The sequence below is a fragment of the Rattus rattus genome, chromosome 3, assembly GCF_011064425.1.
Source record: "Rattus rattus isolate New Zealand chromosome 3, Rrattus_CSIRO_v1, whole genome shotgun sequence".
NCBI lineage: Eukaryota > Metazoa > Chordata > Mammalia > Rodentia > Muridae > Rattus > Rattus rattus.
Window position 1 is genome coordinate 152,838,947 of NC_046156.1, and position 15,902 is coordinate 152,854,848.

Below are 15,902 nucleotides of genomic sequence, written 5' to 3' on the forward strand. Positions count from 1 at the left end.
CTGTAGGATCACACTGTGCACACAACTGTAGGATCACACTGTGCACACAACTGTAGGATCACACTGTGCACACAACTGTAGGATCACACTGTGCACACAACTGTAGGATCACACTGTGCACACAACTGTAGGATCACACTGTGCACACAACTGTAGGATCACACTGTGCACACAACTGTAGGATCACACTGTGCACACAACTGTAGGATCACACTGTGCACACACCTGTAATATCACACTGCGCACACAACTGTAAGATCACACTGCACACACAACTGTAAGATCACACTGTGCACACAACTGTAAGATCACACTGCACACAACTGTAAGATCACACTGTACACACAACTGTAAGATCACACTGTATAGTTGTAAGATCACACTGTATAGTTGTAAGATCACACTGTATAGTTGTAAGATCACACTGTGCACACAACCGTGCTGTGCAGAGGAAAATGTAGGTTGGTTCTGATCTTAAAGCCTGTACGCTTAGTGTTCTGGTCGACCCGTAGACCCGGGTAGGGATTTGAGCAGAGCAGAGGATCTGCATCACCCCTTCTACACCTTAATACACTCCTGGGAGAAAGTAGATCCATCTGAAGGTTTTCTGTTGGCACAAACAATGGCGTGAGTTTGTGCCGAAAGGAGAGCTTGTCTCCACACAAATAACCTTTGGTTGCCAAGTACATATTTTTGAATTCCTGGGTTCTAGTCGGGTTTCTTCAGTTCTTTGTGATTGTCAGCGGGCCTGCCATCTGGATCCTCATCAGGGTCGGAAGCCAGGAAGTGAGTAACAGTGTATTTGTGTGTACCCACTTGTGTATCTGATTGCTTTGTGGTTAACAATTATGCCTTTCAGTGAGTTGATTGATAATTTTAGTTTTAAAAATAGAATTTGGAACCCAGCTCAGCGTTGGTGAGAATCCCGAGAGTGAGATGCTTGACATAGGTACCAGGTGATTCTGCTCGTAGGCCGGGAACTGTCAGCAGGCTGTGCACACAGGGTTCTGTGCTTCTTAGGGGGGCGCCCTCTGTCCACATCCCTCAGTGAACTCTTCCTCCGACTCCCCCGCAGAACGTGTATGTAAATATCAACCGCATAATGTCAGTGGCCAATCGCCTGGTGGAGTCGGGCCACTACGCCTCTCAGCAGATTAAGCAGATCGCCAATCAGCTGGAACAGGAGTGGAAAGCGTTCGCAGCGGCCTTGGACGAGCGCAGCACCTTGTTGGACATGTCCTCCATCTTTCATCAGAAGGCTGAGAAGGTCAGTGGCTGGAACCCCCAGCCCACAGGCAAGAGCCAGGTCCTGTCGTTGTGTCGTCCTGCACCCCCCTCCCCGCCCCTCCCCCCTCGACATCTTGTGTATGTGACTCTATGTGGCTTCATAAAGGGTTTACCCCGCCAGCTCTCAGCCTCAGCCTCACAGTGGGCTCCCACTGGTCTCACCCGTTGCTGTGCGAGCTCAGGCGGATGCACCTTTCAACTCGTTATGTCTGTCCTTGTTCTGTTTGCTGGCTCGCTCATTGTGCATATGAGACAAGGTTCCTTGTGTAGTTCAGGCAGGCCGGGAGCACGCAGAATCATACAGCCTGCGGCAAACTGGCCAGACCCCACTTCCGTGCCCAGTGGCAGCATTGCACGTGTGCCCAACCAACTCTTTTGTTTCTTGGAGTTTTTGTTTGTTTGTTTGTTTGTTTGTTTGTTTGTTGATTTTTTGGGGGGAGGGTAAAATAGAAAAAAAATACTTGCTTTGGCATTTTTGCTTTAGAGCATGAAAACAACTTCTTGACTCTGCCCTGCAGTGTCTGGAATATGGTGAATGTGGGTTGTGTATCTCTTAAACGAAATACATGGGAAATAGGTCAGTGTTCAAGGTTCTGATAAAGACTTGAAGAATCCAAAATGCTCTGAAATTTTTATTTTAAAAGTTGTTTCTGCATGGCTCAGAAGTTTCACACTTCAGGTTTTCTCACTAGCAGTGTCTGGCTGTAACAGTAAGCAGTAGCTGCTGCTCTTTCTCCATCTTCTCTCCTCTCTCCCCTCCTCCCCCTCCTCCCCTCCTCCCCTCCTCCCCCCCTCCTTCCCTCCCTCTCCTCCTCCCTCCCTCCCTCCTTTTCTCCTTAGTATCTGCACTGGGATACTGCAAGCTGTAGCATGCCTCTCACAGCTTCCACATCTGGATCTTATGGAGATGTTCATGGCCCTTGGCAGCCGGCTGTGTGTCTCCTCGGTTGGCTGGGCCTTCTATCATTGTCCTAAGATGTATGCCTGGCTGCAAGACCAGCCTCTCAACAACAATGTCTCTTTTGGGCAGGGGCAGCGATAGGTAGGACTTTTTTGCCTTTCTTGATTGGAGAAAGGGTATTTCCAGGAGGCCCCTGCACACCAGCACTCTTCCCACTCTTTCTTAGGTAAGGATGGTGTGCTCACGGGAAAGGGTAGATCCAGCCTTTGGTCTTCTACATGCATAGGAAGGCTATACCAGCCAGGGCTGTGTCGGGATGGCTTGACACCATTACTAAGGGATGTAGATCCTCCCCCCACATTGTCTTCATGGGCTAAAGTTGAAAGAGTCTCATTTAAGACAGGGCATGTCGGGGTTGGGGATTTGGCTCAGTGGTAGAGCGCTTGCCTAGGAAGCGCAAGGTCCTGGGTTCGATCCCCAGCCCTGAAAAAAAAAAAAAAAAAAAAAGACAGGGCATGTCGATCCCACAACATGCCTCCCACCTCGGCTCATGCACACGTGCCTAGGAAGGCAGCAGAGGTGGATGGTAGCTTCATTTACTGGCATAGCTCTCTCTCTCTCTTGAAGGAAGAGCAGTACTTTTCTAAGGCTTGGCATCATGGCATGATGGTTCTGAGAGGGGAAAGTATTTCTCAAACCAGTCTCTGCTGATGACAGAAACGGTCAATAAAACCAAGCCGATGCCCCAGCGTGCCCAGGGTCTCAGCGAGGCAGTCTGTGTTACACAAGACAGTAATTAGCAGTGATCTCAGCCTAGAAACCTTTACAGTGTGAAGCAAGGAAAGAAGTGGGATCCAAACAGGAAAGTGTCTTAAAGGCATCGTGTAAAAGCTGTGCGAGAGGCCTTCAGGTCTTGCTGGTAGCTCTCAGTCAAAGGTAAACAAAACCCACACCTCGAACGTCATTTAAAGTCACAGGACTCCTCTTCCGCACGAACTGGCATGCTCTCCGTGACCCTGTGTCTACCTCTGCTCCTTAGGGAGCACAGCAGATACACTTGAGCTTCTGACATCATCGGTAAAGGCAACTGTGTGTCCCTTACCTGTGCTGTCTTTAATAGTCACACTCTGTAGCTGTTAGCAGGCTACTAAGTCATGAGATGGTGAATTGCTGGGGGCGGGGACGGGCAGAAGGGACGTGGAGAGAATAGGAACACGGGAAGCAGAGCAAACTGGCTCTCAGGAATGGCAAACAGTCTGTAGTCTGTCTGGAGGGATTCAGAACCGGGAAGACGCCCAGGAGGTCAGGCGCTGCTCTGACCTGCTTAAGGATAATCTAGAAATATGCACGTCACAAGGGCAGCTCCTCACCCATGGTTCACCACTAAAAATTTCAAGCACGCAGCAAAGTTGAAAGAGCCTGAGGTGTTTGGGTAAAATGGATGAGTGTAATTTAGAAATTTGAAGGAAAATAAACTAGAACAGTATTACTGATCAGAAATTTGTGGGATTCTGTAAGAGCTCCACAGCGTTCCACATAAAATAGTTAGGGAAAGGAAGCACAGCTGAGCTTAGGAGAGGGCTGGTGAAAATGAGCACTGTATGTGCTCTAGACCCGGGTGAGGCACGAATCCTGTGCCCAGACACCCACCTGGTGCAGCAGGAGCAGTGGGGTCACTTTGCAAGGGCTTCCTTACTCTCTTCCTCATAGGCATGGAGGAACCCCAGTGGAGCCAGAGGGACACCAACCACAAAACTTTTGACCCAGAATGTAGAAGTGCAGGCACAGGGGATGGAGCAGAGAATGACGGAATGGCTAACCAATAACTCGCCCAACTTGAGACCCAACCCATGGGCAAGCACCAATCCCTGACACGATTAATGATGCTCTGTTATGCTTGCACACAGGAGCCTAGCATGGCTGTCCTCTGAGAGGCTCCACCCAGCAGCTGACTCAGACAGATGTAGACACCACAGCCAAACAGTGGATGGAGCTTGGGGACTCTTATGGAAGAATAGGAGGAAGGAGTGAGGGCCCAGAAGGAGATAGGAACTCCACAGGAAGACCAACAGAGTAACTATCCTGGACCCTTGGGGCTCCCAGAGACTGAGCCACCAACCAAAGAACATGCATGGGCTGGACTAGGCCTCCCCGCACATATGTAGCAGATGTGCAGCTTGGGCTTCATGTGGTTCCTGAACAACTGGAACAGGGGCTGTCCCAAGTTGTTGCCTTTATGTGGGATGTGTTCTTCTAGCTGGGCTGTCTTGTGGGAAAGAACGTGCCTAGACTTGAGGTGCCAGGCTGAGGGATACTGGGGGTTGGGGGGAGGGAGAGGGAGGCACACACTCAGAGGAGGAGGGGGTTGGGTGGTTGGGTGAAGGGCTGTGGGCGGTGATGACCGGGAGGGAGCAGTGGGCAGGATGTAAAGTGAGTAAGATCTGTAGCCCCTTAACTGCCTTGCTGGTTGAAGCAGGCTTCTCTGAAAGGGTTACCTGTCTCGGTGATCCCCTTAGCGTGCCACCTCTGACTCCATGAGCTCTGTGTTGGTGTTTTCCACTGACATTGTAAGTCAGCGAGAATGACGTTTCCAGACGTCGTGTTTCCCAGAGACGTCCCCATCATCTCTCACTTTCTGTGTCCACTGATGGCGGAGCCGGAGTGAGAGTTTGTGCACAGGCAGGTGAGCCTCCAGTGTTAGCGACTTCACAGTAGACCCAGGCTAGGGACCTGCCTCCTTTAGCTTGGTCACGGGCTTGTCCACTGGGCAGTCCCTTTGCGTCAGCAAGACTCCATAGCAAGCATTTTTGGAATTAAGCTTTTAAGCAGCGAATTAAAATGATTTGATTCTTACTATTTTTCAAAATCTCTAAGTTTCAGTGTTAAGAATATTCTACAGCTCATTGTCCTGGGTGCTAGTTTGTCACCGCATGCAGTCATTGAAGCCACTTAGGTTAAATAAAATTAAGTAATAAAATTCTAATAAAAATAAACATTGAAGGGAAATTAACTCTCCGTGGCCGTAGTTCACCTGCCCGCATGCCCAGCGACTGCGTGGTTAGACCACTCAGTGTTTGCATTGCCGAGTCAGAGTATGCAGAGCGAGCTAGAACACTGATCGCCTTGCTCTGTCTATGCCATGAGCAAACACTGATCACCTTCTGTGCTTTTACGTAAACAAATTAACACCAGTGGTTGTGTAGTCTTAGATATTTACACAGCTCTGAACAAAACGAAATGAGGCTAGAGGTCTTTGCTTCATTCTGTCTGTCTGTCAGTCAGCTCATGGAATCAATGGGACCAGAGACACAACTGTCCAGAGGCTTCGTAGAGCAGCATTAGCCCATGGTCTTCAGCCTGCCTTGTATCGAGGTCTGGGCCGGAGTCAGTTCTCATCAGAATAACACATGGCTCTGCCCTTATGTCAATATTCATATAAGACTACACTTTATTAACATGTAAAAGGTAAACATTTATTGTTGAAATGATGTATGTGCTTATGAGGCTGGGGGGGTGGCTCAGTTGGTAAAGCACTTGACATGTAAGAAAGAGGACCTGAGTTCAGGCTCTCAGCACTCATATAAAGCTGAGAGCATCCATGCACATCTGTAATCGCAGATCTCAGCACTCATATAAAGCTGAGAGCATCGTGCATATGTGTAATCCCAAAGTCCTACAGCAAGAAGACAGCCAAAGGTAGGGATCCCCAGCCTGCAAACCTGTCAGCCTGAAGAACGCAACTGTGAACAACAGGAGCCTTGGAAAGCAAGGACCAGCACCTGAACACACATGTGTATGCACATGTGGGCACACACACAGAGACACATCACACGCACACACACACACACACATCACATACAGACACACAAACCACACATACACACCACATATACACACACATATCACACACAGACACACACACACCCTATAGACAGAGATACATTACACGCATAGAGACACACACACCACACACATTCACACACCACAGAGACACACAGACACATCACACATAGACATATCACACACAGACACACACACCACCACACACATCACACACTACCACACACATTCACACACTACCACACACATTCACACACCACCACACACATTCACATCACACACAGACAGACACACACACCACACACAGACACACCACACACGGAACATATAAACACAAAGGGCAATGATTTATATGTGATGTCCTATACATTTGGTTGACTTCAGGCCTGATTCTCACTTAAATAATGGAAAAGAGTAGAGTACTGCTTCAGTATTTCCTTTGGAAGCAGACACAGAATGTGGGACATTCCCATTGTAACTTTACTATTTTGTAAATAAACCTTCTTTATGAATGCTTTTCTTTAGAGCCTAGCCTTAATTCTTGATTTGTGGTGATAACAACATTCTCATAGAATGGTAAGGATTTAGGGTAAAAGCTATCTATAGAAACAGCCTAGCTGTGTATTAAGAAGCAGGCTGGTGGCACTCAGGGGCCAACGCCATATTTTGGTTCCTACCAAGCTTGTTGAACTGCCTTCTCCCGGTTCCTGTGTTAGAACGTCAGAGCTAGTCATGGTACATGTGTGGAAGCCCTCACATGCCCTGTGATTTTCCGGGGTGGAGGAGAAGAGAAAAGCGAAGTCTGATAGAATTCATGACCATGGAGGAGTGAAAGCACAGTGAGGTGCTCGAGTGCGTTCACCTCACTCTCAACCACTGGGCGTGGCGGGGGGCACCCAGGGAGGGGTGGTTAGAAATAAATTGCCCAGAGGACCCGAGCTCCTGAGGTACATGCGTAGAGCAGATCCGTGTGCTAAGTAACCGTTAGACACGGACAGAGGCTGGGTCCGTTACTTCTCCCTCACCACTGGGACTCAGTTTTGTAAAGAATCAAACTTTAATGCCTTTTCATCTTCTGTTCAGCAACACCGAGAGAGAGAGAGAGAGAGAGAGAGAGAGAGAGAGAGAGAGAGAGAGAGAGAGAGAGAGAGACGGACATGAGAGAGAGTGCTGAAGACATGAAGCTTAGCAGCTAAGAACATCATTGGCTTCTCTTCCAGGGGACCAGAGTTGAATTCCAGCACCCACATGGCAGCTTCTACTTGTCTGCAGCTCTGGTTACAGGGGGTCTGGCATCCTTATGCAGATATATCTGCAGACAAAACACCAGTGCACATAAAAAATAAATTTCGAGGAAAAAAGGTCATCTTAAAAACAAGTTTTATTCAGTGTTTCTCTTTGCCTTTCCCTGTGCTAGGGTAGCTGCTTGGCAACCCCCGCCCCGTCCCTGGTCCTGCTTTCTGTCTTCCTGTTCTGGGGATCCCGGCCTGTCCTGTGTGTTCTGAGGCACCCTGCTACTCTCTATGTGGCCTCTCCGTGGGGGACACAGAAACTGAAACATGGCATCCATTTGTCCACAAAGAAAGGACTTTTTCTTAAGCCATGTAGTCATCCAGTAGGCTCCCTGTAGCCTTCTGTGGAAGAGAGGCTGGGCAGACGCTGTTGATTGGTTGGGACCCTTCTGTGGAAGAGAGGCTGGGGCAGACGCTGTTGATTGGATGGGCACCTTCATGTTCCTTTACCTGGCGCAGGGTGTAGATGTCATAGCTCCGCTTTACCAGCGGGTGTCATGTGTCTTCCCTGAAGGAATCTTGCCAGGAGGGTTTTGACTTCGTGCCCAGAGAAGGTCATTGCTCAAGTCAAGCTGACTTCCTCTGCGCGTCTGTTCCTGAAAAGCCCATTTCAAAGCATCTTTGAATCGATCTTGGAAGTTTTTCTTGAAAAACAACTTAAGTCTTTTGTTATGTCAGGAATCTGTGCTGGATCTGATACTGTTCCCGCTGAACTGTGAACTGGCTTAGTGTCTGTCTAACGTGTGGCCCGTAAGAAGCATCTTTGATCTTCTTAGGAATGCCCTGTAAACCTGTGCTTGGGGAGCTTGGCAGTGGCTGTCGGCTAGGAGCTGATGGCTTATTTAGAAAGGTGGCTGACTGCGGCCCACTCACGTGAACAGGGTCAACAATGACTTATTAATTGGAAGGAGGGAGAAGGAAGGAAGCGGCAGTGAAGCCTGCTCAGTAGCACCCACCCGTCCTGATTGACATTAGAGAGCACGGCGCCCAGGAAACACTTACGCTGTGCAGGGGCAGCTGTGTGCGTCTGTGTGCATGGGGGCGGGGCCACAGTGATCTGCATTAGGAAGAGAGCGTTGAGGTGGCGATGAGATAATCCCTGGTTCTGATGGTGGTGGGTGACTGCCTGCCTTTTCTCTCTCAGCTCCCCACCCTCTGCTGCCTTCCCTGCTGAGCACAGACCTGTGAGGAACCGGCTTGAGAGGGGAAGCCATTACTGTGTGCCATCTAATTGAATTAGCCCTTTAATTGGGCCTTCTGTGCTTACTTTTGACACTCAACTGTGAAGGGTTCTGACAGCATCTCCCGCAGTGATTTATCATTATTGATGGGGACTGGAGATGTGGGTGGCAGCAGGGAGAAGTGCAGTCCGCAGCCCAAACTGCGCATCCCAGGCTGTCTCTCCTGTTCCTCCTACTCCCATAGTTTCTCTTGAAAGCGGGGAGCCGGCTGCCGGCCCTTCCGAACCTCAGCTGAGTGGTTTGAGATTCTTGGTCTTTCCTGTAAGCATGTTAGAGGAAAAGGGAAGCTGCAGACTGACCCCCATGAAGCCCACCCTGCTGTTCAGCCCTCCTGGGGCAAGGCAAAGAGTGGGCTTGATGCTCACCGCTGCTGGGGAACAAGGCAGGTAGAAGACAGGATTTCAGTGTGGGCTGGGAGAGCCAGCCAGGACAGACCAGACAGGCAGGATAGTGTTGCTGTGGGGCCATGAGCAGCATACACCAAGGGTTCGGTTAACTGCAGATGCCCGCTCCAGCAGCGCCCACCCTCCCATCCCCCACCCGACCTCTGGGGATTGGGTCCCTGAACCACATCCCAGTGGAAAATCAGAGCAGCCATTTGCAGTGCTATCCAGCCATGTTACTGTTCGCTTACATTCTCCCTCAGCTACACCACCTATCAAAACCCTGATGTAAAGTGTCCCCCTTTCAATATAAGGGCTTATCGATCCATAGAAATAATATTTCCTTTCTTTTTTTTTAACCTCCAAGTACATGAGCAATGTGGACTCGTGGTGTAAGGCCTGTGGTGAAGTAGACCTTCCCTCGGAGCTGCAGGACCTGGAAGATGCCATTCATCATCACCAGGGGATCTATGAGCACATCACCCTCGCTTACTCTGAGGTAAGAGTGTGTTTGACTTAGAGTGCAAGGCATTGATAGTTTTGAATCCGAGCTTTGAAGAGGCAACACTGGGTGCTTTGGGCCGCTCAGGAGAAGCTCTGTGTCCTGTTAAAATGTCGTTTACCTGCCCAGCGCTGGGATTCCTGCTAAGTAGGGGGTGAGGCTGAGGATGCTCCAGCTCTCCGAAGCATGTAACAGGAAGGTTCCCACCCCCATGACGCTCCGTCTGACGGTGGCCAGAAAGCAGTCTGTGCATGGCTCGACACTTTCACCTGTCCAGTAATCAAAATCCCAACCTCCTTGTCTATATTTGGAAAATCTGCATTGCTCTACAGTTTGGTCAAATTCAATTTAATCTTCATCCGTGGAACTTGTTAGAGAGGAAGAGAACTGGCTTGACCCTCACACTCACTGTTTTTCCAGGCGTGCAGGGCTCGCTGTGTTAGCTACACGGGCGTATCAGTCACTAGTCTATAGGCATGCTCACACTACGCAATAAAAACAGCCTAGGGAAAAGGATGTGTCTCGGCTCATGAGCTCAGGGCGCCTCACAATTGTCAAACAAGAACGGGGACCGAGGCTGGAACCGGGGCCAGGCTACAACCTCTGAGACCTGGTGACCGACTTTTGCTTGCTAAGCCCACCTCTACACTCCAGAGCATCCGAATAGTAGTATAACAGCCAGGGAGCAAATGTGGAGGACGCGAGAACGGGGAGGAGCAGACGTGAAGTGTAACACCTCTTGTGAACTTCGAGGTGCAACATTCTGTCTGTAGTGCACCCTTGTCTCGTTCTCTGCTGCTCACTGTGGTGCCATGCTTTGAGGCCCAGGTTTGGGGCAGATTCACTGCTCACGGTTCTGAACAGTGAGGCATGGAGGCAAAAGGACCTGTGCCGGGCCGGCTGGTGGACTGGGGTGGCTACATGAGCCAGCTACTGCTGTCTGTCACTGAGGGCCAGGTGAGGACCCAGCCATAGACAAGTTACACAACAGTGGTTCTAAACAACAGGTCTGGACCCCTCTGGGGATCAAATGACTCTTTCACAGGGGCAGCCTAAGACCATCAGAAGAATCAGATATTTACATTGAGATTCGTAACAGCAGCAAAATTACAAGTTAGGAGGCAGCAGTAACAGTCACTTTATGGTTGGGGTCATCTGGACACGAGGACCTGAATTAAAGCATAGAGTGCTGGGAAGGTCGAGAGTTACTGTTGCAGAATATCCTTCTCGCCCATGTTTCCTTTGCTTGGCTGCATGGACAGGTGGTAGTTCCGTCAGGGTCACTGTCGCTGTGGTGAAACACCATGACCAAAAGCAGCTGGAGGAGAAGAGGGATTGTCTTACACTTGGGTTTCACTGTTCACCATTGAAGGGCAAGGGCATCAGAACAGGAACTCAGCAGGGCAGAAGCTGATGCAGAGGCGGGGGTGAGGGGGGGTGGGGAGGGGAGGAGCTGTTTGCTCACTTGCTCCCCCTGGCTTGCTCAGCCTGCTTTCTCACCAAACCCAGGACCACCAGCCCAGGAATAGCACCACCCACAATGGGTTGGGCCCTTTCCAATCAATCACTAGTTAAGAAAATGCCCTGCAGCCTTGCCCACAGTTCTGTTTATGGAGGCATTTTTTTTACGTGGGGTTCCTTCCACTCAAATGCCTCTAGCTGCACCAGGGTGACATAAACTTAGCCAGTATAGGTTGGCTGCGGTGATGGCGATACTCCAAGAAGTATGGGTGGGGCAGAAATTTCCTGGTCTTATTTCTGCCTTTTCTCCATTCTCCTCAAGAGAAAGCATCTGTACTGTCTTGTGTGGATGGCTGTTGAGATGCCCCAGTGAGAAAGGCCTCAAGCTCCCCACGGTGACTGGGCAAGGAGATAAATGCTTGCTGGGTTTAAGTTAGTCCTTGGTCTGAACCATTTTCCCCATTAGAGTTGAGTTTCGGTCTGGTCATGCCTCGCTGACAGCTGGCACTGTGGTATCCTTGGGCCCAGGTCTCCTGGTGCCTGCTGCCCACGGCAGAGCACTGCTGTTCTTGGTTCGGGGGTTGCCCGGTCTCCTTTCTGCTACAGCTGCCCTTTTGCCCTCTTTATTTTTTTTTTTGAACCATCTTCTGTTTCTATGGAATTAAAAAGTAAGTTCTGTATTTTAGTTGTGCATGCATAACTAGTTAGTTGTCTGGCTACTGCGGGTCTGCACACACGAGAGGCAGTCCTTTGTATAGTCCAACTGAAAACTGAGTGAATTGTTCATTTTTTGCTCTTTTTTTTTTTTCTTTTTTTCGGAGCTGGGGACCGAACCCAAGGCCTTGCGCTTGCTAGGCAAGTGCTCTACCGCTGAGCTAAATCCCCAACCCCCGAATTGTTCATTGTGAAATCACATTGGCTCGTGAGGATTATGACTTCTAAAAGTCATTTCTGTGCAGCATCTAGTTCTGATCTTCAATGAAGGAAGTGAAGGACCCTGATAAACGATGAAGCCGTCAGTCACCTACTCTGACGTGATTCTTTCTCCAGCGTTCCTCTCTGATGACAATGCTGGGCCTGCAGCAGGCAACCACACACCCTGTCCTTACCAAGAAGGCATCGGGCAGCCTTGGTTCTCCACACAGCGGGCTCTGCTCTGGTAGAGACCATCTGAGAAAACGCACAGGATGCACCAGAGTTACTTTCCGCGACTGTTGCAGCTTCCCTGGGTAGCCAGTTAGATACAGAATCCCATTTCCCCACATCCAGTAAATGGGCATCTTGACTAAGAGAATACCTTTACCTATGGCATAGTTTCATTCCAGTGTAAACTGGTTCAAAGTAATTTGGTGGGAAGGAAGAGCCTCCAACAGAGATGCCGTAGCATGGCCCCTCACTCCCACATTCCTAGGCCCAGGCTTGCCCTCCCTGTGAGCGTGCACCACAGTCTCGCTCTGTCCACTGCCCCTCTCTCAGTACAGACGTCCTATCGTAGACCCACCCATAGTCTTCTGCTTGACTTATCTGGTCCTTAGATGCTGTCTAATATTGTGTTAATATGCCTGGCTAACTTCCCTCATTCAATATCTTAGATGGTCTTAAAAGGTACAGAACTTTCATTCATATCCCGACTCTATCCCAAGGGTGGGCAACCAACCACCCCCAACTACTCATCGTATACCCCCCGGCAGGTTCCTGTCATGATGTCACAGCAGAGAGCCCACATAGTCACCCTGTGATGGGGTGACAGTGGCACAGCATAGCAATCTGTCCTCCTCACACTGTGCCCATGTTCTTGTCCACAGAAGACTTCTGTCGTGTTTTCCCGGTCAGTCAGCCATCACTTTCCATTGTTCTGTGTTGGTTTTCCACCTTTCCTTTCTCCTGTAAACACCTATACTTCATGGATTGTACCTGGCACTCTATTTTGATGCCTACCTTGCCCAGATTTGGCCAGTGACCTTTAGCAAGTGTTCTTTGAACATTCTATTACTTTCTAGCATAGCAAGATGCTCAAGGGTCCTCTTGTACCTTCCCTGCTTACTCCCATGGTCAGCTGTCCCAACGGGTAAGGTGCACCCTTGCATTGTTGTATACTGTTTAGAAAGGAAGGCCAGAAAACTTGTTTGCTTATGAGGGATCAATGCTTCTATGCTCTGTAATGTGGAGGTGCATGTTTCTATCTCCCCCACACACCCACACACACACACACACACACACACACACACACACACACACACACACACACACACACAACACAGAGAGAGAGAGAGAGAGAGACCCATACTTCGTTCATCTACTCATATCCTTGTCCATCCATCTATCCACCCACCCACTCACCCCCGACCCCTCCACATGCACACTTATACATGTACATATGAAATTGTCCCTGTGTCTGTCTGTACCTGTGTGTTACAAACGTAAATGCTGATGCTGGTTCTTCAGTCCAATTCCTCTTGGCAGCCTTCCTGCTCAGTGCTCATAAGTCCCTTCCGAAGCTGTGGGAAACCTGTTCCCTTGTCCTTTGTCAACTGATGTGTTCACTGTGTCCCGCTTTCTCGCAGATGTGTGGTGTGACTTCTCTCTTTCCACTTTTCTGCTACCTGCTCTTTAGGAAGCCAAGGGCTACCATCCCTCACTACCTCAGCACTGGAGTTTTCTTCTTCCTGCCAGAATAGGAGAAGACTGGGCTGCTTTGGGTTTTGTTTTGTTTTGTCTGGTTTTGAAGTAATTACCCTCCCTTCCAAATCAGTGTTTCCAAACTTGGTTTAGAGTGCAGCTTCTTGCACTCTGCCTCAAGAGGTGGCAGACTTCACTCTTGGGTTTCTATAGTAACAGAGGGACCACCATGCATGTGACTTAGGAGCCATTACCTGAGAAGTAGTTCTGTCTTGTTCTCAAGAGCCCTGGGTCTGCAGCTACAGGGTCCTGTAGGGGTAGCTGGGTCCGTAAGGAGGCTGCCTCTTATCTGTGCTTCTTTCTCTACCTCACTCTCTCCTTCATTTTCTCTACACATTTTTTCCTTTAAGGAATAAAACTTTGTTTAGTTTCTAGCTTACTGTGGAAACTTTTTTTGCCTTTTTCTCAAGCACTCAAGCACCCACTGACTGCCTTAGTCGGCCTGTACCCGTGTTACCTTGTTTTTTGTCACAGTGACTTGAAGAGGTCAGTTAAGTCATGCCCAGGTACACCCTGACCTCATGCCAGACTTTTGAAAGGATTAAAAACATGCTGGTTGCCTTGAGTCTATGCAAATAGTGCTCTCACCTCACAGCGCGATGGGTTTGAGGCCAGGCTGAATGGTTTTGAATATTTTGTCCCCTTTCTTATGTCTTTAGACCATCATATCCTAACGTTTACAACTCAACATCATCCCTTCGGCCTCGCTGACCCTTCTCAGGGTAGTATTTGCTTCTCTTTGGGTCTTTGTTGGTCATAAAGTCTTGAGCAGTGAAGCCCCAGGATGCCTTCCTTGGGCAAGTGAAGCATCTTCCTGCAGGGCTCTCAGCTCAGAATCTGCCTTACCAAAAAATGCAGATAACCAAGTGCTGGAACTAGGCTAGGCCAGCCCCAGGAGGTCTGTGGGCCATGTTTTCAGACAGCTCGCCAAGATTCACATACTAGAGTGTGCTGTTGTGGTCATTAGGAGCTACTCAGGAAGAGTACCAGTGGAGATTTTGTACAAATTTCCCCCTAAATGTTAAGAACAAACACACTTTTGATATAGTAAGTTTAAATTATCTTTAGTTATGGTTTGCTTTTGTTAGTATATGCATTTCCCCCAACTCATTTAAGTATTAGAACATCTTAGTTCAAGCATGCTTATGAAGTGTGATTTGATTGCCTACCAAGTCCCAGGCCCCATATTCCAAGGGAAAGAACGAGCAGACTGAGAACTGAGCCAGTGTGATCTTTAAACAGTTGCGGGAAGCCCTGCTCTTTGACAATGGAGTCTGACTTTCTGCTTGCAGCTGTCTTGCCTTGTGGGGCAGGTTGGTGCCTTGCGTGCCTGGCACCTAGAAACAGTGTAAGCACCACTTGCTTCTGTAGTTAGGGAGATGCAGACTACACCACTCGCCAATACCATGAGCTGGACAGAACTGGTTTTAATGCTTAAAATACATCTTGCTTTTGTCTCGTTTGTTTGTGTTGCTGCTGAACATGTGACCACCTCCTGTCATTAATTTTATTCTGATTGTTGTGCACCATTTAAAATCCTTCTATAGGGCACAGCTGCCATCTTTGTGTATAAATGCACTATATAAAACTTGGAGTGTATTTTTTTTCATGTGTTATTATGTTTCTAAAAGGCATGGATGTTTTGCTCAAAAGTTACTGAAATATATGTGATGTGATACTGTTTAATGTACTTAAATAACACTTTGTAAGTACCAAATCCCTGCTAGCTAACTGAAGTAGAATTGTTCTTGTAAAGGTGTGTGGAATTGCCTGGGTGGACTTGCTCAGGGAGCACAGTGCTGTCCTTCTCAGAGGGGAGAGGGCGGAGCCTCAGGGTTCTTGCCGCAGATAATCCTGCTGCATTCAGATCACGCACTACATTCTACCAGCAAGCTGGAGTTTAGGAGTTCTTTCCAGGGCAAGTTCAGTGACAAGTCAGTAATTTGGGACAACCATTGAGTCCCAGGGGATAAAGCACCCTAGGGCATAGTAGGAGCAGTGCTACTGAATCATCCCTGAAATAAATCGTGTTGGGAACTTAATCTTCCACATGTAATTTAAATGTTCACAAGCAATGTATATTATAGTGTGTTGGGCACAACAGAAAGGTTGTTGATGACAGGAATGTTCCAGTTTATAAACACCCTGGGGTGTGCATCTAGGCTAGAAGAGATAAGGCATTCAGACTGACACACATGCGGACCTGTCAAATGAATGCAGCCAATAAAGATGGTACTAGAGGTGCGTTCCACCAGGGATGTACGTACTGAGACTTAACAGAACACAGGGAGATGTGTTCTGAGCGGCAAGTGGCTC

The 15,902-nt window shown here is 48.8% G+C and overlaps 1 protein-coding gene across 1 annotated transcript in view; it reads left to right on the top strand.

The window, feature by feature from the left end:
- Trio (trio Rho guanine nucleotide exchange factor) overlaps nt 1-15,902 on the top strand; it is a 290,571-nt gene that overhangs the window by 119,686 nt on the left and 154,983 nt on the right. The window contains 2 exon segments of the mRNA XM_032898677.1: nt 1,076-1,267; nt 9,312-9,443. Of these exon segments, the coding sequence (XP_032754568.1) occupies nt 1,076-1,267; nt 9,312-9,443 (324 nt within the window).